Below are 24431 nucleotides of genomic sequence, written 5' to 3'. Positions count from 1 at the left end.
GCACTCGGACACAGTCCCTCCAGTTCAGGTCCCGGAGGACAGTCCCCCGAGAAGCCCACCACAAATCCTACCACCCAAATGAACACAAAGACCTGCTTACAGGCACAGCCACCCACACCCCAGCTGGCCCCATAACCAGTTCTGCTTCTCAGTTGGCCAGTTTAAGAGGCTCTTTAGGGAAAGAGAGGGGAGGAGACCAGGCAGCAAAGGTGGGTGAGGGCATTCCCTAGTGACCTTGCTGTGAGGAAGGGCCAGGCACTACTTTATCACCACAAGAACCTGACGTGTCCCTCCCCTGCCTTCACTGCCTACTGCCTACTTCACTGCCAACATTTTCCCTACTGTAGGCTAGGTCTCAGTAGGGAAAAGCTTGACATCCCAGCGCAGGTGTCTATATAACAAAAGCTGGTTGCAAAATCACCTCTCCAAGAAGTCCCCGGAACCAATAGCCCCTGACCACATTGGTCATTGCTGTCAGTGCCGTACAGCAGCGACATACAGAGCCAGGGCTTCCAGGATGTGGCATCTGCTGACTTGTTTGTCAGCTTCTGGTATATGTGAATCTTCCACATTTTTCTGCCCCAGACTGAGGCTATCCAAGGCAGGGCCTGTGTCCCCTCAGAAAGGTCTACACAAAGGCAAGACCAGATCTCTCCAATCAGACCAGGACACCAGAAGAGAGCGGGTGTGCTAGATATGATTGTTTTTATTGAAAGCAACAAAAACTGACAATGTTTAACAAGCCACAAAAAAAAGTTATGGGAATTGCGGTAAATAGGATGCAATAAGAGTTAATCATAACATTCCAGAAAAAGCATAAACAGAGACAGCTTGGGGACGAGCATAGTGTAATCCCATGTCTATGAAATATATATAAATTCTAATATAGATACTAGAAAAAAATTAAACCTCTAAATGAAAAGAACTGTTACGGGAGTCTCCGTTCTTCTTGCTGATGCAGTGAAGAATCAAAGATCAGCAAGCTGATTAATATGCAAGCAGGCTTATTAGTGATACATTCTCAGAGAAGAGAAGGGACCTAGCTGAGGTGGGGGAGAGAGGAAGAGAGGGAGAGGGAGGAAATGGGGGGAAGAGACAGAGAGAGAGCTGACGCAAAAAAAGGGGGCGGGGCGAGAGAGCGCCCTTGTCTCCAGGCCTCGTAGTCTGCTGGGTGGGTGGGGTTGAGGGAGTTACTATTGATTTGGCAGGAAAAGCAGTGCCTGCTCTTCCACAGGAGGTCGTGACCTCCTAGGATGGGTGGAGGTCTGTTGACTCATGTCCTTATCTTGCTCCCGACCACCTCTCATCATCTGTTGTTGTAGAAACCAATGCGTGGCTGGAAGCAGTTAATCAAAGCTATTTGGGAGCTTTTTCTGTAGGCACTATGGACCCCCTCCCACCCTCCTTCTCCTATATTTTCTAACTTCTACCTAACAGAACTATAAAACTTTTACAAGAAAATAGAGGAGATATCCCTATTTCTTGTGGCTAAGGAAGCATTTCTTAAATAAGGTACAAAAGATATACGAAAAAGAAAACAATTGATAAATTTGGGTACATTAAAAAGCTGACTTGATTTAAAAAACAATGAAAAAAGTATAAAATCAAACATTTTGCAACCGACATAGCCAACAAATTGTTAGCAATCAGAATATATACAGAACTTTCACAAATCCGTAAGAAAAAGACAACTTAATAGAAAAACAGAAAAGGCTATGAATTGGCTTCTATAGAAGAAACTGGAATGACTAATAAATATATGAAAGGTGTTCAACCTCACTAGCAGAGAAATGCAAATTACAGTGAGCTGCCATTTCACATTCACAAAAGAACAAAAGTAAAAGTCTGACACTATCAAGTGTTGGCAGAGATGTGTAGCAACAGAAACTCTCTGACATACTGGAGGGAGGATTCGTTGGTACAACAATTTTAGAGAATCTTTTGGCAATATCTGGTAGGTGAGTGATGCATTATCCTTTGACCCAGCATTCCCACTTCTAGAGAAACTCTCAGGCATGTGTACCTGGAGGATAAGGATGTGTGTCACATCTTATTTGTAATAGCAAAACAATTGGAAACAATCCAAATGCTCATCAAGAGAAGAATGAATATAAATTGTGACCTATTCACACAAGGGAATACTATGCAACAATAAAAAAAGAATAAACTACTGACACACGCAACAACATCAACATACCTCACACACATTATATTGAGTTTAAGAAGCTAGATACAGATGAACATACACTGTGATTCCATTTGTATAAAGGTCAAAAACAAGCAAAAGTAATCAATGGCGAGAGGAGTTAGATAGTAGCCACCTTTGGGAAGAGGGACAGGGAAGGGACACCAGGAAACCTTCTGGGGTTATGGAAGTGCTTTAAATCTTGATTTGGATGATGGTCACACGGTGCATACAAATGTAAAAATTTCATTATGCTGTACCTTTAAGATTTGTGCATTTTAAGGACCTTTCTGAATGTATTTCATGCCTCAAAAAAAAAGAAACTGGCAACAGACACCATAAAAATGGTAAAAGATAAGCCATAGTCTGGCAGAAGATATTTGCAATCCATATAACCAACAAATGATTGGTACTCAGCACATATAAAGAAATTCTTTAAATCAATAAGAAAAGGACTGACATCCCAATGGAAAACTAGGCAAATGCCATCAAGAAGTAGCTCTTGAAAAGAACATTGAGATAAATAATAAACAAATGGAAAGATGCTCGATGTCGCTAATCATCACGGAAATGTAAATTAAAACTACAATAAGATGCCACTTGACACCCACAGAATGACAAAAACAATAAAAAAGATGATGCTTCCAAGTGTTGGCAGAGATGTGTAGCAATACAAACTCTCCAACAGGTTGGAGGGGGTGTCAATTAGTACGAGAATTTTATAGAGTCATTTGGCAATATCTGGTAAGGTGGAATGTCTGTCTACCCTGTGATCCAGCAGCTCCACTTCTAGAGAAACTCTCATACATATGCACCTGGAGGCATTCACAAGGATATGTGTCACATCTTCTTTGTAATAGCAAAACCATTGGAAACAATCCAAATGCTCATCTAGAGATTGGATATGAACTGTAGCGTACTCACTCAAGGGACACTACACAACAGTTACAATGAATGAACTAGAGCTTCTTGTATAAACGTTGAGTAAATTTTGAAAAAATAAGGCCAATAAAAAAAGCAAATTATAGGATGGTGTATACAACATAAGACCATCTACATAAAAGTGTTTAATGCACAAGATAGTTCTATGTATTGTGAACGCATGTATACCTAATTAATACAATTGTAAAAACTGAAACAGGAAGATATGTCAACTTCAGAGTAGTACCCAGAGGAAGAGAAGTAATCGGAAAGGGAAGGGGGACAAAGGGCCTTCAGCAGAATAAGACTTGCTAAGTCTGAGTGGGAAGGGCCTATGGGCATTTTTATGTTATTCTTTTTTTTTTAAAGATTTTATTGGGGAAGGGGAACAGGACTTTATTGGGGAACAGTGTGTACTTTCCAGGACTTTTTCCCAAGTCAAGTTGTTGTCCTTTCAGTCTTAGTTGTGGAGGGCGCAGCTCAGCTCCAGGTCCAGTTGCCATTGCTTGTTGAAGGGGGCGCTGCCCACCATCCCTTGTGGGAGTCAAGGAATCAAACTGGCAACCTTGTGGTTGAGAGCCTGCGCTCCAACCAGCTGAGCCATCCGGGAGCTCAGCAGCAGCTCAGCTCAAGGTGCAATGTTCAATCTTAGTTGCAGGGGGCGGAGCCCACCATCCCTTGCGGGATTCGAGGAATCAAACTGGCAACCTTGTGGTTGAGAGCCCGCTGGCCCATGTGGGAATCGAACCAGCAGCCCTCGGAGCCAGGAGCATGGAGCTCCAACCGCCTGAGCCACTGGGTCGGCCCTTTATGTTATTCTTTATACTTTCCTGTGTGTTTGAAATACCTCATAATTTTAAAAATATGTTCAAATGGAAGAGGGCAATTTTACAGTCTACCAGCAAGATGGTGGGCTGCCATCTTGGTTTCTGCAGCCGACCCCAGCTTCTGCCTTCCTTCCTTCACTCCACAGTTCAGTGTTTGCAGCCCCTCAGCTGGGCCAATGCTCTCTTCCCACACAGGTGACTTTATTGTCATTCCTGGGCCTCCCAGCCATTGATGATCCTGTCTGGGATGGTGGTGGTCTTCTGAGAACATTTATTAGTTCCTGGATCCACAAATAACACTGAGATCCTGGAGATCTAATGCAGCCCAGGCTTGGAGTCACATTCACAGAACATGATCTAGAAGTGCATAGGAACGCCCTACCCCACACTTGTCTTTTGAGAGATGTCCAAGATACCGAAATATGTGGTCTACTGCAACACAGATGAGAACTTCCTTTCCTCTCCTCTCTTCTCACTTCACACCCCACACTGGTACTAAGCAGATCATCTAGAAGCTGCCCCCAAAACCCATTTCCCACACCCAGTCTAAAGAGCCCTGTTCCTACCCTGCCCATCTCAACACTTCATTATATAAGCTGCCTGGCCTTTTCCGCAGCAAGCAATTCTTCCACATTCTGATTAGTGAAAGGGGGTAGGAGGGCAATCCAGGGCAATTATTGAATCCTCTTTAGCAGACCAGGGAAGGAGAAAGTCTGTGAATGCATGGGTTCTGCCTATAGGGGAAACAGCAAGAAGTGTAAGGGCATCTGCAAGCTGGCAGTCCAAACTCCCACACTGCTGTCTCCCAGGTGGAGCCAGGGCTGTCTTCAAAAGGCCATTCCATCATCCTGCAAGGCCAGATGCTTCTGGATGGTGTGGTTCATGATAAGAACAGACTCCCAGGACATCACCCCATACTTAGTGTAAGGCAGCTTCTAGATCAAAATCAATATTGCAAGATTCACCAGAACAGCATATGAAGCATTAAGAAGTTCATGAATAGTGGTAGTGGCAGAAACATGATATGCAAGTAAAGTAAATTCAAACCCCAAATAAACATCTATCGAGGTATGGACAAATTGCTGATGACCACACAGCAATTGGAGAAATGGGGTCACATCAGCCTACCTGGTCCCTAAGGAAGGAAGGTACTGTATTGGATTCAGGATTGGTGCTATTTTGCTGCCAGTGGGCACTCGGTGAGAGAAAGCTGTGCATGTCCTCCTTTATTGCCATAGTGGCCACCGTGGTCATGGTGCATTGAGCAGCCACTGGGCTGGGAAGGAAGGCACCCACAAGGCTGTCTATCAGCCCACAAAATTATCTGAGCCTTTCCAGCAGCAAGACTCTCCTTTGGGCTGGAGCTTAGTCAGGGCACACAGTGCCACGGGCACACAGGGCTGCCATGACAGGGGAACAAGGCCTCTATCAGTGGTAAGGCAAGAGGCACAAAGAGCTGAGTAATCTCTGATAGAGCCCTATCTTAAATCAACTTCTCTCTCCTTGAGCCTCAAAAGCTGCTTTGTTTAACTGTGTACTGTTTGGATGAAGATATGATAAGGTCCCCAAGGTTTAAATAAACTTAGAAGTCAACAGAGTCTGTTACCCTCCATTCTCTGGGAGGGAGGTTTGTGAGGTGAGAACACAGGACCCCACAGGGGCTGGGGACTGTGGTCTCACATTCCTCTTTCTCCTGCAGCACCTCCAGCCCCGACCAATCCCAACTGAGTTTCCCGTAGGTTTTTTTCCTTTTCCTTTTCCTATTTCTCATTTTGGTTACCAGTAGGGGACACAGGGCCAAAGTGCCAAGGGTTTCAAACTCAAGTAGTCACAGGGACCAAATGGGTTATGAAAAGCCAAGTGAAAGACAGTAAGTGAGGGACTTCCACTTCCAAGAAAAAGGAGCAGACTTGTGTTTCCCTATTCCTTCTGCCAGGTACAACGAAAACCTCAGGACTTTATCAATAAAAACAAACAAGAGAAGATTGAAAGGTGGAGAGAAGGCAGATTAGCTAGGGATCTTTGGACCCAAGGATATGTGACATCCTCAATTGTCACCATCCTGCTGGCCGCCTTTGGGCTCCTTGTGGCACATGGCGAGTGCGCTGGGTTTTCTTTTTCTCTCATATATCCCAGACATGAAACTGAAGAAGCAGGCAACTGGAAGACGCTAATAGGCACAGACATAAAAAGTTCAAACAAAAACATGCTTTCTCTAGTCAAGGGACCCGGAAAAGGGCAGCCTAAAAAGACAGAAAACTTTTAGACAATAACCAGTGTACTCTAGCCAAACACTAGAGAAAAAAACTATGGCCCTATCCCACCCACACTGCAAAGGCCAGGTGGAGAGCATACACTTCCCTCAAGAGACTGTAACCAAGCACCTCAACACCCCCACCAAGGTGGTATCACAGCCCCCACGTCCCCCAGTGCCATTGGAGACTACATGGGGAGTCTAGCCTTCTACATCCACCAGGTATTAAAAAGGCACCACACTCAGTCCACACTGGGTTGGGGTCAGAGAAGCCTACTCTCACCGTGCCATCAGTAGAAACCATCTGGGCAGCTGGAACTCCAGTAATAACAAGGAGCCACCTTCCTGCCCTGCCCCAGGTGTCAATCAAGGCCAAATGGAGAACCTGGACTTCTGCTTCTACCTGGCAATATGAGGAAGCCCCTCATCCTTCTCCTGCAGTGTCAAAATAAAGCAGAAGGTTTAAATAAGATCCATACTCTTGGAGCATAATACAAAAATGCCCCAGATTCAACTGAAAACCATTCATCATACTAAGAACCAGGAAGATTTCAAACTGAATAAAAGAAGACAATCAATAGATGACAACACTGAGATGACAGAGATGTTAGAATTCCCTGACAGAGATCATTTTAAACCAGACATGATATAAAATGATTACAGAAGCAATTGTTAATGTACTTGAAATAAGTGAAAAATATAAAATTTTAGCAAAGGAATAGGAGATATACAGAACCATACAGAATTTTAGAATTGAAAAGTAAAATAATTGGGGGGAAAAAAAGCTCAGTAGATGGGCCCAAAAGTGGAAGGGAATGGACAGAGGAAAGAATCAGTGAGCTGGAAGATATAACAATAGAAATTACCCAACCTGAACAACAAAGAAAAAATAGACTGGAAAAAAAAACAAAAAAACTGAACATATATATGTATAGTCTGTGGGACGATAACAAGAGATCTAACATTTGTGGCATCAAAGTCCCAAGAGGAGAGGAGAAAGAGGCCAGAACTGGAAAACTATTTGAAGAAATAATGGCTGAAAACTCCCCCAATTTGGCAAGAGACATAAACCTACAGATTCAAGAAGCTAAGCAAATCTCAAACAGCATAAACCCAAAGAAATGCACACTAAGAAATACCATAATTAAACTTCAGAAAACAGAAGACTGAGGGGGAAAAAATCTTAAAAGCAGCCAGAGAAAAATAACACCTTACCTATAAGGGAAAACAATTAGACTGACAGTAAATTAATTTCTCATCATAAACCATGGAGGCCAGAGAAAGTAGCACAATATTTTTCAAGTGCTGAAAGGAAAGAACGTAAAATCCCATATTCAGTGAATATATTCTTCAGGAATGAAGGAAAAATCAAGACATTTGCAAATAAATTAAAAAAAAAAGACATTTGCAAATTAAGGGAAATTACCTTATCTGTCACAAGCAGAACTACTGTCACAAAAGAGCTAAAATAAATTTCTAAACAGAAGGGAAATGATAAAAGAAGTAACCAAAGAACATCAGAAAAGGAAATAAAATGGTAAGCAAAAATAAAGGTTAAACACAAATGGGCAATTCAATCTTGAAAAAGAAGAACAAAATTGGGGGACTCACATTCCCTGATTTCAAAATTTATTACAAAGCTACAGTAATGAAAACACTGTGGTACTGGCATAAAGACAGACAAATAGACCAACAGAAGAGAATTGAGCCTAGAATAAACTCTTGCATATATGTTTAAATGATTTTTCAACAAGGGTGCCAAGAACGCTCAATGGAAAAGGGCAGTCTTTTCAACAAATGGTGTTGAGAAAAACTGGATATCCATATGCAAAATAATGAAATTGGACCCTTACCTAACACTATATACAAAAATTAACTCATAATGGATCAAAGACCTAAGCATAAGAAATAAAACTGTAAAACTCTTTGAAGGAAACATAGGCCAAAACTCACAACCTGGATTTGGCCACAATTTCTTGGATATGATAACAAAGCACAGGCAACAAAAGAAAAAAACAGCCAAATTGGACTTGATGAAAATTTTAAAATTTTATGCATCAAAGGATACTATGGACAGAATGAAAAGGCAACTCATGGACTAGGAGAAAATATACAAATCATATACCTGATAAGGAATTAATATCCATTAATTAATATATAAAACTCCCAAAACTCAAAAACAATAAAAACCATTCAAAAATGGGCAAAGAACTTGAATAAGTGTTTCTCCAAACAAGGAGCCACCTTCCTCCCCTGCCCCAGGTGTCAATCAAGGCCAAATGGAGAACAAATGACCAATAAGCACATGAAAAAATACTCAATATCACTAATCATTAGTGAAATACAAATCAAAACCACAATGACATACCACTTCACACCCATTAGGATGACTAATGTCAAAAATGTTTTACATGTTGACATGGATGTGGAAAAATTGGAACCCTTATGCACTGTGAAGGAATTGTAAAATGGTACATCTACGGTGGAAAACAGTATGGCGTTTTCTCAAAAAATTGAAAATAAATTTACCATATTGTCCAATAATTCCACTTCTGGGTATACACCCAAAAGAATTGAAAGCAGGGTCTCAAAGAGATATTTGTACACCCGTGTTCATAGCAGCTTTATGCCCAGTAGCTAAAATGTGGAAGCAACTCAAGTGTCCATTGACAGATAAATGGATAAGCAAAATGTGGTAAATACATACAATGCAACATTATTCAGCCTTGAAAATGAAGGAAATTCTGACACATGCTACAATATGGATGAAACTTGAGGATATTACGCTAAGTGAAATAAGCCAGTAACAAAAAAACAAATACTGTATAATCCCACTTATATGCAGCATAGATTAGTCAAGTTCATAGAAATAGAAAGTAGAATGGTTGTTGCCAAAGGCCAGGGGAGGGGAAAAGGGGGAATTAGGAATTAGTGTTTGATGAATATACAAGGTCTGACAATTAAGTTTGTGAGCTTGCCGCCATGCGCTTACGTTGGCAGCATTGTACAAACAGCTCGGTAAGGTTTCATAACCTTGGTATATCAGTGTCTCACAGCTGTGTTCGTGTCTACATGTGGCGGTGTCTTGCTGAGTGGCATTCATTATTGTTGTTGCACGTTTTCGTGTGCTGTCGAATGTCTGAGCTTGAGTTAGAGCAATGAACAAACATTACTTTTCTTGTTAAACTTGGCAAGAGTGGAAGTGAAATCAGGGACGTGTTAGTCCAAGTTTCTGGGGATAATGCCATAAAGAAAACGGCAGTGTACAAATGGATTAAACGTTTTTCTGAGGGGAGAGAACACGTCACTGATGAGGAGAGGTCATGGTGTCCAGTAACGAGCAGAACTGACAAAAACATTGCAACAATTCGTCGAATTGTGCGCTGAAATTGTCGGCTGACTGTGAGAAGCATAGCAGACCAAGTAAATGTCGATAGAGAAACAGTTAGGACAATCTTAACTGAAAATCTTGGCATGAGAAAGGTGTGTGCAAAAATGTGAAGGAGCTCACCGATGAACAAAAGCAAAGGAGAGTCAAAGTTTTCCAAGACCTGTTGGAGAGGCAAGACGATGTTTGGGGCCGTGTTATTACTGATGATGAGACATGGCTGTACCAACACGACCCTGAAACAAAGCGTCAAAGTGCACAGTGGAAGTCAGCCAATTCTCCATGACCAAAAATGTTCCTTCAGTACAAATCAAGAGTCAAAATGATGTTGCTAACCTTTTTTTGATATCAGAGGGATTTTTCACTATGAATTTGTACCAACTGGACAAACAGTTAACCAAGTTTACTATTTGGAAGTGCTGAAAGGGCTGCGTGAAAAACTTAGACAAAAACAACCTGAACTTTCCGCCAGTAATTCATGGCTCTTGCATCACAACAATGCACCAGCTCACACGGCACTGTCTGTGAGGGAGTTTTTAGCCAGTAAACACATAATTGTATTGGAACACCCTCTCTACTCACCTGATCTGGCCCCCAATGACTTCTTTCTTTACCTGAAGATAAAGGAAATATTGAAAGGAAGACATTTGGATGACATTCAGGACATCAAGGGTAATACAACGACAGCTCTGGTGGCCATTCCAGAAAAAGAGTTCCAAAATTGCTTTGAAGGGTGGACTAGGTGCTGGCACTGGAGCATAGCTTCCCAAGGGGAGTACTTCAAAGGTGACTGTAGTGATATTCAGCAATGAAGTTATATAGCACTTTTTCTAGGATGAGTTCGCGAACTTAATTGTCATATCTCGTAGAGTTTCAGATTTGCAAAATGAAAAGCATTTTGGAGATGGATGGTGGTGATGGTTGCACAATATGAATGTATTTAGTACAACTGAATGGTACATTTAATGGTTAAGATGGTAAATTTTATGTGTATTTTACCACAATAAAAAAGTAAAACTTTTTTAAAAATTTAAAAAAAATTTAATTACAGTATGTTATAAAACCGTAGTACAGGGGTGACCAGTTAGCTCAGTTGGTTAGAGCATGGTGCTGATAACACCAAGATTACTGGTTCAATCCCCATATGGGCCACTGTGAGCTGTGCCCTCCTTTAAAAAACAAAAAACAACCCCTCAAAACAAAACAAAACAAAACAAAAACACAGTAGTACAATAGGACAGTATTCATTTAACAAGAACTTAGTGCTTGCTCTCTGGTGGGCATCACAGTGTTCTAGTACTGAAAACACAGTGGTGGTGCAGACAGACAAGGTCCCTAGGATCACCAAGTTTACATTCTAGTAGATCCCACTTTCGAAAATAAATGACTAGAAAAGTGTCTTGGGACTTATACAAACAGATGTCAGTAATGGTACCTTTAAGTGGATAGGATTATAATTTTTCTAATGTTCTTTTCCATTTTGATTTTCCTATATAAACAGGCATTGCTTTTATACTTAAATAGTAGCCAAACTCAAGCAATTAAAAATGTAGAAGTTATATATATTTATAAAAATATAAACAGATTTATGCAATAGGTTTTCCTTCTCCTCTTGAGTTTTCTAAATTATGCTTGACAGTTGAAGCACAAATTATTACACTGATGTGTTTCTAAATACATAGAGAGGAAATATTTAAGACAATTAGATTATAAATGGGAGAGAGTAAAGAAACATAAAGGGAGGTAAAGTTTCTATACTTCACTTGAACTCTTGAAATTATGACACCAATAGACTGTGGTAAGTTCTATATATAAAATGTAATGTCCAGAACAATCACTAAAATTGCTATGCAAAGTTATACACTCAAAAACAGGGTTCTCCAGAGAAACAGAACTAATAGGATATACAAGTATATCTATGAGGTGTGATCAAACAATATGGTGAAAGTTTAAATAAAAAAAATTATTGCAGTAAAAGACACATTGCCATTAATCCCCCTCAAAATACTCCCCCTCACTTCGAACACACTTATCCCATCATTCTTGCCACTTTCTAAAGCAGTTCTGGAAGTCCTCTTTTGTGAGAGTTTTTAGTTGTGCTGTTGTTGCTGCCTCAATGTCCTGAATCATTTTGACTTTGGAGAAGAACCAGAAGTCACATGGTGCCAGATCCAGTGAATAAGGTGGATGAGGACACACATGTGTTTTTATTGGACAGAAATTTCATATACGAGAAGCGATATGTGACATGGAGCATTGTCATGATGGAGGATGAGTTACAGCACACTTAAAAACACACTTTCTCTCAACCATAGCTTATACCCGACTGACTGCACCAAACAAGTTGAAATTTGTCACACACTGTTATTAGGGTTCGATACACCACTTCCCATATTGAAGATCTCTGCCTTTCTGTTGGATGGCAGTCAGCAGCAGCATTCAACATATTTTGTGATCACAGTGGAAAGGCTCCATGTCACACATCGCTTCTAGTATGGCAATTTCTGTCAAATAAAAACATTACTGTGTGTCCTCATCCATCTCATTCACCAGATCTGTCACCATACAACTTCTAGCTCTTCCCCAAAATCAAAATGACTATGAAAGGTAAGCATTTTGAATCGATTCAGGACATCAAGGGAGCCACGACAGCACAACTAAAGACACTCATGAAAGAGAACATCCATAACTGCTTCAGAGAGTGTCAAGAACGATGGGATAAGTGTGTTCGAAGCAGGGGTGAAGGGTATAGGGGGGCGGGGGGCAGGAGCATTTTGAGAGGGTTAATGGCAAATTTTTTTATTTAAACATTCACCATATTTTGTGATCACACTGCATATATATCTAAATATCATATATCGGGGGTGCCAAAAAAAGGTATATACATTTTAAGAGATGTTAACACTTTGGTCAACGTTGTTCAAGCAGTAGTTTGTCATAATCAGAAGTATCTGGACGCTGATGGTAACCACTTTAAGCACCTCTTGTAATTACAGAAGTCAAACGTGAATTGTGTTCATCTTTTGTTATTAGTATATATTAATACAATTTTTTCCTTTCTTAAAATGTATATATATATTTTTTGGCACCCTTGGTATATAGATATATATGAAGCAATTTGTTACAGGAATTGGCTCACGCATTTGTGGAGGCAGAGATGTCTCACAATCTGCCATCTGCAAGCTGGATAGCCAAGAAAGCTGGTGGTTTAATTCAGTTCAATTCTGAAGGCTTAAGAACCAGGAGTATGAATGTCCCAGGGAGGAAAAGGTAGATAGATGCCAGCTCAAGAAGAAAGAGAGGGAATTCACCCTTCCTTTGTCTTTTTGTTCCACTGGATTGGATGTTTCCCAATGGATTGGATGATGCCCACCCACACTGGTGAGTAATCTTTTTACTCAGTCTACCAATTCAAGTACTAATATCTTCCAGAATCACACTCACAGACCTCCCAGAAATAATGTCTTACCAGCTAGCTATCTGGGCATCCCTTAGAGCCCAGTCAAGTTGACACATAAAATTAAACATCACATCTACAAAATTTTAAATAAGAATTAATATCATTTCTACATAATCTCTTCCAGAAAATAGAAGAGGAGGGAACATTTCCCAACTTATTTGATTTAGTATCACCCTAATACCCAAACTAGACAAATATAGTACAAAAATAGAAAACTTCAGACCAATATCTCTCATAAATGTAAACTTAGAAACCCTTAACAAAATATTATCACATAGAATTCAGCAATATATAAAAAGGATTATACACCATGATCAAGTGGGGTTTATTCCAGGCATGGCTGCTCTTACCACTCTTATTCAACTAGTGTTAGAAGTTCTAGACAGCGCAATAATGCAAGAGAGAGAGAGAGACAGACAGACAGAGACAGAGAAGGTATACAGATACGAAAGAAGGAAGGAATAAATCTATCCTTATTTGCAGATGACATGATTGTCTATGTTGAAAATCCTAAGAAATCTACAAAATAACTCCCAAAATAACTGAGTTCAGCAAAGTCACAGGATACAAAATAAACGTATAAAATAAAACATAAAAATAGTTTTCACTCTGTGGAAGACTGTTAAGAGGACAAAAAGACAAGCTATAGAGTGGGAGAATATTTTCCAGCCACACATTCAACACATTCAACAAACACAATATATAAAAAACTCAAATCTCAACATTTAAAAAAAAGCAAGCGGGGCTGGCCCATTGGCTCAGGTGGTTGGAGGCCATGATCCTAATGCCATGGAGAGCGCAGGTTCGATTCCCACATGGGCCAGTGAGCTGCGCCCTCTACAGCTAAAATTGTGAACAACAGCTCTCCCTGGAGCTGGGCTGCCCTGAGCAGCCAGAGGTTGGGGTAAATGCTATGGCAGGCTACCGTGAACTGCCGTGAGTGGCCGGCAGCCATCGTGAGCAGCCAGCAGCTGGAGAGAGCTGCCGTGAGCTGCTGAGAACGGCCCACCAAAGACTGGCGGCCTACTACCTTGAGGGGGCCGGGGGGGTGGGGGGGGAGCGGAAGGCTCATAACACCAGCATGGGCCAGGGAGCTGTGTCCTACACAACTAGACTGAGAAACAATGGCTTGAACCAGAGTGTGGGGTAGGGAGAGGCAGAAGAAGGGGGTGGGGGAAGCAAGCAATCCATTTAGAACATAAACAAAAGACATGAAGAGACAATTCAATGAAGATATACAGATGACAAATTAGCACAAAGATGTTTAACATCATGAGTCACTAAAGAACTGCAAATGAAAACCACAATAAGATACCACTACACACCTATCAGAATGACTAAAGTAAAATATAGTGACAATATGCTGGTGAGGATGCAGAGAAGCTGGATTGCTCACTCACACATTGCTGATGGGTATGTAAAATAGTACAGCAACTCTCGAAAACGGTTTGAAAATTTCTTAAAAAACTAAATGTGCAACAACCATACAATCCAGAAATTGCATTCCTAGGCATTTATCCCATAGAAATGAAGACATGTTCACACAAAATCTCTGGCCAAAAAGACCAAACCTCAGCCCCCAACCAAGCCTGGTCACAGTGCCTGGGGGTTCTGCCCCCCTTCGGACTGAAAGCCACCCCCACTAACCAGGAAACTAGCAGCCAGCCATCCACTGAAATGGACCTAGGCTCCACAAACTTCCTCCAGGGCAGCCCCCACCCAGCAGCAGCTGGGCCCTCAGGCTCGGCACTCCCAGCCCTGCCCAGCCTAGCCCCAACAGGCCCCACCCAAGACCTTTGCCCCTGCAAGAAGTAGGACCCTGGTTTCCGTGGGCCTCTGGTGTTAAGTACTCAAGAGAAAATTGGTTTCATAACATGAATGAAGGAAAGGCATTTCCTTACTCTTCTTTCACCCCAAAGCTTGGGCACTTATAGAAAAGAACACAGGCTACAGGCCTGTGATTTGAGAGATGTGGAGAAAACCAGAAAAACCTCTAGGTCCAGCTCAATGAAGTATCTTATCTAGCTTGGAAGTGCCCCTGGTTTCTACTAGATTACAAAGCCTTCTGATTCAGGTAACACACTTGTGTCCCATTATCAGTCATTTATGCCTGTAGAGGGGCCCAGGCCGGCAAGGTTGCAAGAACACAAGAAAGTGACGCCTTTCCTTCATTCCTGTCATGAAACCAACTTTCTCTTGAGTACTCAACACTGTTCTAGGAACTGAAGGTACTGCAGTGAATAAACCCAGCAAAAATCCTTGCTAGTTTGGGGACATTCTGGCTGTCCCAATGGAGCTGACACACTGGAGCAGAGAGAGACAATAAAAAACAAGACAAATATAGAGTATAACAGGTGGTGTTAAATGCTGAGAAGATAAAGTAGGAAAAGAGGACAGGGCACTGTAGGGTGAGTAGTTGTAATTTTAAATAGTCTGGTCAGGGAAGGCCTTGCTGGGAGCAAATACCTGAAAGATGGACGGAGTGAGCCATGTGGTTATCTGCAACTGTCTCGCTGTCACAGACATAGACGCCCTGAAGTGAGAGCATGTGGCATGCTGGAGGAATAACCAGGGGATACAAGTGCTAGAGTGTGAGGAAGAGAGACATGGGGGAGGGGCGAGGGCAGGCAAGGCAGAACGTCCAAGGCCAGCTCTGAAGGACTCTAAGCAAGGCGAGGAGTAGCCTAGGTGCGGGAGCAAGGACGTTGCAGGTAATGTCTCCGACTTCCTACTTTTGCTCAGGTCAAATCTCTTTCACCACCTCTTCATTAAGGTATATCTCGGCACTGACTGAGGCCCAGAGGGAGGAAAGACAGGGAGGGCTCTGTGAGAGGAGAGGACTCAGTAAGGGAGTGGGGGGTGCTTCTGTGAGGGGAGAGCAGCTCAGCCAGGACCCAGAGTCACTGCGAGGGATACGAGCTGAGGAAGCTGCAGGAAGGCTGGAGGAGAATTTGAGTTCAGCAGTAGCTCAGGGGCATCTTCTGGATGCCTTTGCGGACGGTCCCTGGCTGCTGAGCCCAGACCTCCAGGGCTGGCAACCGCATGGTCCTGAATCAGGCTGGGAGCCGGCACGGCGAGTGCTGCCTCAGAGGCCGGAGGGACCCAGGAGCAGGTGCACAGCTCCTAGGGCAGCGGCCCAGTCCGGAAAACAGCCGCGGCCACGCCCACCCTGGTCCTTCCAGTCCGATCAGATCCGAGGCAGTTGGCAGCGACCCCTTGCCCACGCCGCCGGTGCCAAAGGCGCCGAAAATGCCGGGGCTCGAGGGATCGTCAAGTAGATTGTGATTTGCATACCATCCTGGAACGGCCTCCAGGAATTAGTTTCAGAGCAGTGAGGGACAAGGAGCGGGGGGCTGGGGCTCAGGCCCCCGCCCAGGCCCCGCCCCCTCTCGACACCCACCCCCACACACCCCTGCGCTGCGCGCCACCCAGGGCGGAGTCCTTTCTTCTAGGGCGCTCCGTAAAGGTGGGAAGAGGGGCCACGTCACTGCCCCAGGCCCGGGAGAACGCAGCTCCGCCCCTCCCGCCCCTCCCGCCCCCGCTGGAGAGCTGGGCACGGATCTAAGACCAACCGGCCCCCACGCAGGGCCAGCTCAGTCGCCGCCGCCTGTTCACAAAGCCACAGGCAGGTGCAGAGGACGCAGCCGCTGCGCGAGCGGGCAGAGCAGAGCCGTTCGCGAGCGCGCGGTCTGTCTGTCCGTGCGTCCCGGCGTCCGTGAGTCGGCGCGCCGCAGCTCCAGCCCAGGCCCAGCGTCCGCAGCCCCTCGTCGTCCCCGCACCCGGTGCCTCCCAGCAGAGCCGGCTTTGGCGCGGCAGCCATGTCCATGGGCCTGGAGATCACGGGCACCTCGCTGGCCGTGCTGGGCTGGCTGGGCACCATCGTGTGCTGCGCGCTGCCCATGTGGCGCGTGACAGCCTTCATCGGCAGCAGCATCATCACGGCACAGATCACCTGGGAGGGCCTGTGGATGAATTGCGTGGTGCAGAGCACCGGCCAGATGCAGTGCAAGGTGTACGACTCGCTGCTGGCGTTGCCGCAGGACCTGCAGGCGGCCCGTGCCCTCATCGTTGTCGCCATCCTGCTGGCTGCATTTGGGCTCCTCGTGGCGCTCGTGGGCGCTCAGTGCACCAACTGCGTGCAGGACGACACTGCCAAGGCCAAGATCACCATCGTGGCGGGCGTGCTTTTCCTGCTGGCCGCCCTGCTCACCCTCATACCGGTGTCCTGGTCGGCCAACACCATCGTCCGGGACTTCTACAACCCCCTCGTGCCGGATGCTCAGAAGCGCGAGATAGGCGCCGGCCTGTACGTGGGCTGGGCGGCCGCAGCGATGCAGCTGCTGGGGGGCGCGCTGCTCTGCTGCTCGTGCCCGCCGCGCGAGAAGAAGTATGCGCCCGCCAAGATCCTCTACTCGGCGCCGCGCTCCACGGGGCCGGGCACTGGCACCAGCACAGCCTACGACCGCAAGGATTACGTCTGAGGGGCAACAGCGCGTAGACCCCACCACCCCCACGTGCTGCAGCGCCCATCAGTCCAGCAAGCCGCCTTGCGTGGGAGAGCAGCCCACCCCAGATGTCAGGCAGCCCCTCTCGCTGGACTGGGAGGGGCCAGCCCAGCGTCCCTTTTCCCCAGCTGCCACCCCTTCGGGGACAGGGAGCAGGACAGCGGAGGCCGGGGACCAGCCCGCATAGACAATGAAACCTCCGCCTCTGGAGCACGGGGTAGAGTGGCCCCCCTACTTGCCCTCCCACTTGGGCCGCGGCCCCAAAGCCCGCGTTGGGCAGAGACGGGCCGTCTTGAAAAGGGCCGCTTGATGTTCTTTAATAAAAGCCTTTCGTTTTGCAGTTGCCGGCGCCTCCTTGTCCTGGGCACCGCCGACAAGCCACCTCCCTGCAAGGCTTGGCCTTGGCTGGATTCTGCTGGGGATGAAGCTTAGAGGGACAGAGGTTCGGTAACCAAGAAAGTGGGATTGTAAACTGAGCTGGGTGCTCTCTAGGTGGGCATTTGGCTTACTCACTAGGGATTCAGAGGATTAAGGACCAATCTAGAGAGACAGGCCTGGGCACTCCCAGCATGTTGTTCCAGAGAGAGGCATGGGGGTGGGGGAGGGGGTCAGGGACCCTCTTCTCCAGGCTGTGCCATTTGGGTTTGTGCTTGGAGCATCAGTTTTCTACAGCATGGCTGCACATCCTAATCTCCCCTGTGCCGCATGAAAGAGCATATTCAATGCTATGATTTCATATTTCGAAAGCAGAACAAAAAGGCCTATTGTTTTTTACTAAAAGTAAAGCTGGGCAGAATCTTCTCACCTGAAGGAAAGATGAGTGAGGGCCCTCATTTTCTTCCTGGGACCCAGGAAGGAGGGAAAGAGGAGGAACTCAGAACCCTCTGGTGACACTCTAATGCTGGAGGTAAACAAGGTGGGGAAACACTGGCATCTTAGAGAAAATGAAGGAGGTTCAGGCAGTAGGAAAGGGGGCCTGTGTCCGGGGCCAAGAAATAGAGATTCCGCATGGCTGGATGGATAGTGAGGTGAGAGAGGAAGTGATGAAGAGGTCCAGGCCCAGAGGAAACCAACGCATGGAGAGTTTCATGGGCGGAATGACAGACTTTGGACCTTTCTCTGGTGTTACGGGAATCATGGAAGGGACGCACCTGGTTAGTTATGCTCTAAAATAACCTCTCCAGCTGCCCCTGCAGAGCTGGTTTTCAAAGAGGCCAATGAAGGTGGGAGCCTATCTAAGAGGTTATATAGCCATCCTGATGTGAGATGATGCAGTGCAGAAATAAGGCAGGGACAGCGGGGCCGGGGGGCAGAGCCTGGCAGGGGCTGTTACAGAAGCAAGATGAGCAGGACTTGAGAATCATTTGGATATGGATACGTGGGGTGAGGGAGAGGGAAGAAGTAGAACCATAATTTTCCGTCCTAGGTCAGTGATTGGATGGTGGTGCCATTTACCAAAATAGGAGACCAGGTTGTCGGGGGAAGAGGATGGTTTCAGTTTTGAGTGTACAGAATTTGGAAATCCTGTAAAACCACTAGGCAGAGATGCCCACGAAATGGCCAGTCATATGTAAAGATCTGGAACTCAGGAGTGGTCGACTTGGTTGTTAGCATGTAGAAGGGAACCGAAACCAAGTGAGTAGATGAGGTCAGTCTAGAAACCAAAGAGAAAAAAAGATTCAAGAAGCCAGACATTGGCCATGGTGTCCAAGGCTGCAAAAGGGGTCAGGCAAGATGAAGCCTGAGAAGCAGCCATAGGATTAAAAGCAGCGAGGTGGTCACTGGTGGCCTTTACAAGAGGTGTGGGGGCAGACACAGTGGACAGAAACGTGAGTGAGAGATGAGAAGCAAAAACAGAACATGTAGACTCTGTGTCCCAGAGATTTGCACATAAAGGAAATCTAGGTCAAGTTAGCAACTTGACGGGGAACGAGGGTCATGGGACAGGTATTTGGGATTGGGGAGACTTTAAATTATTTCAAAATTATTGTATCTCGAACTTCTTTGCCTGCAGCAAAGCTAAAGCAAAAGGTCCCTGTGGCAGCCAGATTTTGCAGTAGAATATTCCACTTTGCTCCCAAAATGTTTTCCTCTAGTTAAGGAAACTGACATGTTGTCACCCTGTATGACCCAAGGAAAAGGAAGTAGATTAATATAAATAATAAGAGTACCCTAGCTTTAGGTCATACTCTGTGAGATTCAGTAAAGGACTTGGGGTTGCCATTACTCTCTCTCCAACTGGTTCCCCTTTGGGAACCAGTCTTCTAGCCTGGGAGGGAGGAAACAGGGAGAGTGACTGAATATGAAGGTGAGGAGGACAACTGATGGAGATGGGTCCTAGGGAGAGCTGGAGAGGGCATGTGGGCTCAGCCAAGGCAAAGGGGCTCAGAGTGTGATGCCTCAGTGAGGTGAAGGGGGCATAGTGAGGGGGTCAGTGAGGGGCGGAGCCCGCTGAAGGGGAGGGGACCCAGTGAAGGGGGTCAATGAAGGGGAGGGGGTTCGGAGAGGGAGGAGGCTTAGCAATAGGTGCGGGGGCGGGTACTGAGGGGAGAGATGTTCTCTGGGCCTGCCTGACATAGGAGACATAGGATTTGGGGGGTGGGCAGATGGGTTGCATCTGCTTTCACCCCCCTTAGTCTCTGGCCAGAGAAGTCAGGGAGCCGGGTTGGCCCAAGCCAGAACTGAGAGGTACCAGGAGGCTTCTTTTTCCCAGAGAGCCCTGCAGGCAGGAGCAAGTTTACTTACTTACCACCAGTTTCAAGAGAGCAGCCTGGACAGGCAGAGCTGCAGCCTAGGCCCAGAGCCAGCCAGCAACCCCTCCCCCATCAGCCCCCAAGCCAGAGGGATGTGGCAGAGAAGAGAGACAGACCCGATCCTCGATCCTCGGGTAGGGTGGGAAGAACTCTGGGGCCTTGGACCCTCCCCGGGCTCCCTGGTCTCTCCCCAAGCCTGGGCTCCCCGGGGCCACCTAGGGGGTAGTGATGTAGCCTACTCGATTCTACATGGAGCAGGCACACGCATCCTTGCCTGGCTTCAGGATCTGTCCTAACTCAACCTCCTCTTATCTTTTCTGGAGATTAGGTCCTAAACAGAGGTGGTGGAATTTTCAGCATACAGACCACAAGGTGGAGGAGAGACCCACATGAGAGGTCACAGGAGTTCTTCAGAAAGCCGGAAAAGAGAAAGGCATTTGGAGTCAAGGAACACCCTGGATTGGGAGTAGGCTGGTTTCTAGTTCTGCTCCTTTTCCTGTGACTCTGAGCAATTCCCTTCCCCTTCTGGATCTCTGTTTCCCCATCATTTCAACAAGGGGGTTGGACCAGATGATCCATGAGGGCCTCTCTAACTTGTCTTTTTCATCCTTATCACACCTCACAGAAGAAAATTAGTCAGAACCAAACTGACCAGGAAAGCAGAGCAGTTTCCTCCTCTGGGCCTCAGTTTCCTCATCTACAAAATGGGTGTGATAGGAGCACTGGGCTGTGTTGAGGATTCGTTAAGTCATTCTCTGGGTTCCCACGTGACCTCTTCTCATCCCATCACAGCGCATACTACACAGAGTTGTTTCGTTTCTTGTCAGATTTCCCCAACAGAAGGTCATTTCCCAAGGTCAGGGGCACTGTCCTGAGTTTCTCTCTGTCTGCAGCACCCAGTGCAAACCAGCACCAGCTTGTGAAATGAACGCATTGTGTATGAAAAGTGCCTGGTATGATGCTCGGCACACAGTAGGACCTTAATTAACGTAAGTATAGTAAATATTTTGGTGTATTCAGCCAGGCAGGTTCCTGGGAACATGAGAGAAACGGCTAGGTCTTGAGAAAGTCCCCAGATTTCAAAATCCACAGCCCTGGAGCCCCCTGCCAGGCCCTGGGGCTCTGTCCCACCCTACCTCCCACTGCGGTGCCGCAGGCTTCCCTGGTCTTGCCACACCTGTTCTAGCTCTTCCTGCTGCAGAGACCAAAAGCCAAATGCTTTATCAAACACTGCATTTATTGTGGCTCCCTCAAGGTCTGCGGCAGACCTGGAAGAACAGACAGTACCTTCCTCCTCCCTCCCCTACCAGGGCTCCATTTAAGGTCATGTGTGCCAAGACAAGTATGCTGTGCAGAGCAGGTAAAGAAGAGAGCCAGAGCACTGGTTCTGGTGCCTGCTGAGGGGCCTTGGGCAAGTCACGGTCCACCTCTTGCTCTCACCTGTAGAGAGGTGATACAGTCCCTGCTCTATTTTACCCCCATAAGAACCCTGCAAAGTAGGCATTACACAGTGAAGCCACCAAGGCTCACAAGTTGATGTGACTGGGCTTCAGGCCCTGCCAACTCCTGTCAATTACCAGCCCCTCACCGGTGAAACTTGTCAACCTTTCTTCTTCCCCACTTGCACTGCCATGACTCCAACCAGGCCACAACCACCTTTCTGTAACAGCCTTGAGAGGATCTCCTGCCTCCAGGCTCCCTCTCCACAATCCCAACCCAGCTATGCCGCTTTCCAAGCCATTCGCCTCAGAATAACCAAGTGATTTTCCAAGGGGCACAGTCCTGAATCTGACCATAGCACTCCCCTACTTAAAATCCTTCCAGTCCCCTACTCCCAAATGGCTCTTGGAATCCCACCCAGACTCCGTGGCATGCCTTAAGAAGTCCTGCGAGGGCAGAGCCATGCTTGCCTTTGTCTCTGTTTGCACTCTCCATATTGTCCCACTGCCACCAAGGCCCAACCTGATTAGACCTCCTTCGTTTCCTCAAAAACCCTGCACTCTCTGGACCCTCAGCACAAGGTGATCTCTCTTCTGGGCACAGTTTCCCCACCTTCACCTCACCTTCTTGGCAAGCTTGGAGGTCACTTCATGTCTCAGCTAAGGGAAGCTTCCCTGATACCCAGCCTGTTCCCATAGAGTCTTATGCATCCAGGACTACCCCATGGCATTTGTCTCTCTGTGCCAGAATCACCTCTTGTTGTTCTCCTGCCCTTAGACCCTTAGCTCTTTGGGAGAGGGGCCCTATGCATCCTGTTCACCTTTGTTTATGTCCCCAGTGTAGCAGAATGCCCAGCATGGAGCTGACACTTACTAAAGGAGAAACAAAGCTCATGCCCCTGGTGCAATTTGAAGAAAATGGTTGTCTTAAGTGTAATCAAGGAACAGCAGTTTGGTTCCAGAAGTACTCAGAGGTCACAAAGAGCTGTAACGGTCTGGGAAGGTTTTGTGGAGGGGTCTGTGAGCCAGGTCTTGAATAAGTTGGTTTTAGATGGGCAGAGCTAAGAGGAGAAGGCCTTCCAGGCAGGAGTCACTGACTGGGCAAAGGCAAGGAGGAAGGCACAAAAACAATATGCATGGGTGTGACCAGAAGGCCAACTTGGCTGAAGTAGAAAATTTGTATATAGGAAAATAAGAGAAAAGGTTGAAAAAATTCAGTAGGGACATGGAGTTACAATTCAATCCAAATTTCTCTGCCTGGCATTCCAAGCCCTTCACTGCCTCCTTTCCAGACCCAACAATAGAGCAGAAGCTGTTCCCCTAAGTATATTCTGCTGTTCCAGTCTCTGCACCTTTTACTGTCCCTCTCCCTCTGCCTTCCTTTTTATCCAAGTCCTAATCATCACTAGGGAATTGGCAATTCATTGGGAATGCAGGGCCTCTTAAGGCATGCCATGGAGTCTGGGTGCGCTTCTAAGAACCATTTGGGACTAAGGGACTGGAAGGATTTTAAATAGAATTAAAGGTCTCACAAAACAAGACTATGAAAGAACTAGAAGACAATACAGAAAAAAACTTTCATAAGACTGAAACAAGACAAAAAACCCAGAAAGAGTCAAAGAAAAGATGATCAGATTTGATTGCATAAAAAATATAAATTAAATGAACAAACTGAAAAAGAACTTAAGAAAACAATTCTATTTACAATAGCATCAAAATGAATAAAATACTTGGGAATAACCCTAACCAAGGAGGTAAAAGATTTGTACGCTGAAAACTACAAAACGTTACCAAAAGAAATTAAAGAAAACACAAATAAATGGAAAGTCATCCCATGTTCATGGATTGGAAGACCTAAAATTGCTAAGATGTTCATACTACCCAAGTAATCTACCGATTCAAGGAAATCCCTATCAAAATCCAATGTCATTCTTTGTAGAAATAGAATAATTCATCCTGAAATTCATATTCAGGACTCTCAAGAGACCTGAATAATCAAAAACAACAACAGGTTGGGGCACCCACACTTCTGGATCTCAAAATATATTACAAAGCTACAGTAATAAAAACAGTGTGGTACTAGCATAAAGACAGACAAATAGACAAAAGGAACAGAATAGAGAACCCAGAAATAAATTATTACATATTTGGTCAAATGATTTTCAGCCAGGTTGCCAAGAACACTCAATGAGGAAAAGACAGTCTTTTCAACAAACAGTGTTGAGGAAACTGGATATCCACACGTAAAGCAATGAAGTTGGATCCTTGCCTAACACTATGTACAAAAATTGACTCAAAACGAATTAAAGACCTAAACATAAGAACTAAAACTATAAAACTCTTAGAATAAAATAAGGCAAAAGCTTCATGACATTGGATTTGGCAACAACCGTTTTTCCCCAAACATAAGACCTAGCAGGACCATCAGAACTAATGCATCTTTTGGAGCAAAAATTAATATAAGACCTGGTATTATTATATTATATTATATTATACTATATTATATTATATCATAGATCATATCATATCATATCAGACCCAGTCTTATATTATTTTATGTTATATAAGACCCAGTCTTATTTTATAGTAAATTTTTGCTCTAAAAAATGCATTAGAGGGGCCGGCCCGGTGGCTCAGGCGGTTAGAGCTCCATGCTCCTAATCCGAAGGCTGCTGGTTCGATTCCCACATGGGCCAGTG

The 24431-nt window shown here is 45.4% G+C and overlaps 1 protein-coding gene across 1 annotated transcript; it reads left to right on the top strand.

Annotated features, from left to right (window-relative positions):
* The first annotated feature begins 16567 nt into the window (after positions 1–16567).
* CLDN3 (claudin 3) lies at positions 16568–17883 on the top strand. The gene has a single exon (XM_033109752.1). It carries the CDS (start codon positions 16854–16856, stop codon positions 17514–17516), a length of 663 nt encoding a protein of 220 aa, XP_032965643.1. The 5' UTR covers positions 16568–16853; the 3' UTR covers positions 17517–17883.
* The last annotated feature ends 6548 nt before the right edge of the window (positions 17884–24431 follow it).

The sequence above is a fragment of the Rhinolophus ferrumequinum genome, chromosome 7 (genome assembly GCF_004115265.2).
Source record: "Rhinolophus ferrumequinum isolate MPI-CBG mRhiFer1 chromosome 7, mRhiFer1_v1.p, whole genome shotgun sequence".
In the NCBI taxonomy this organism is placed as follows: domain Eukaryota; kingdom Metazoa; phylum Chordata; class Mammalia; order Chiroptera; family Rhinolophidae; genus Rhinolophus; species Rhinolophus ferrumequinum.
Note: the sequence above shows the minus strand (reverse complement) of the source record. Positions and strands in the feature narration are given on the sequence as shown.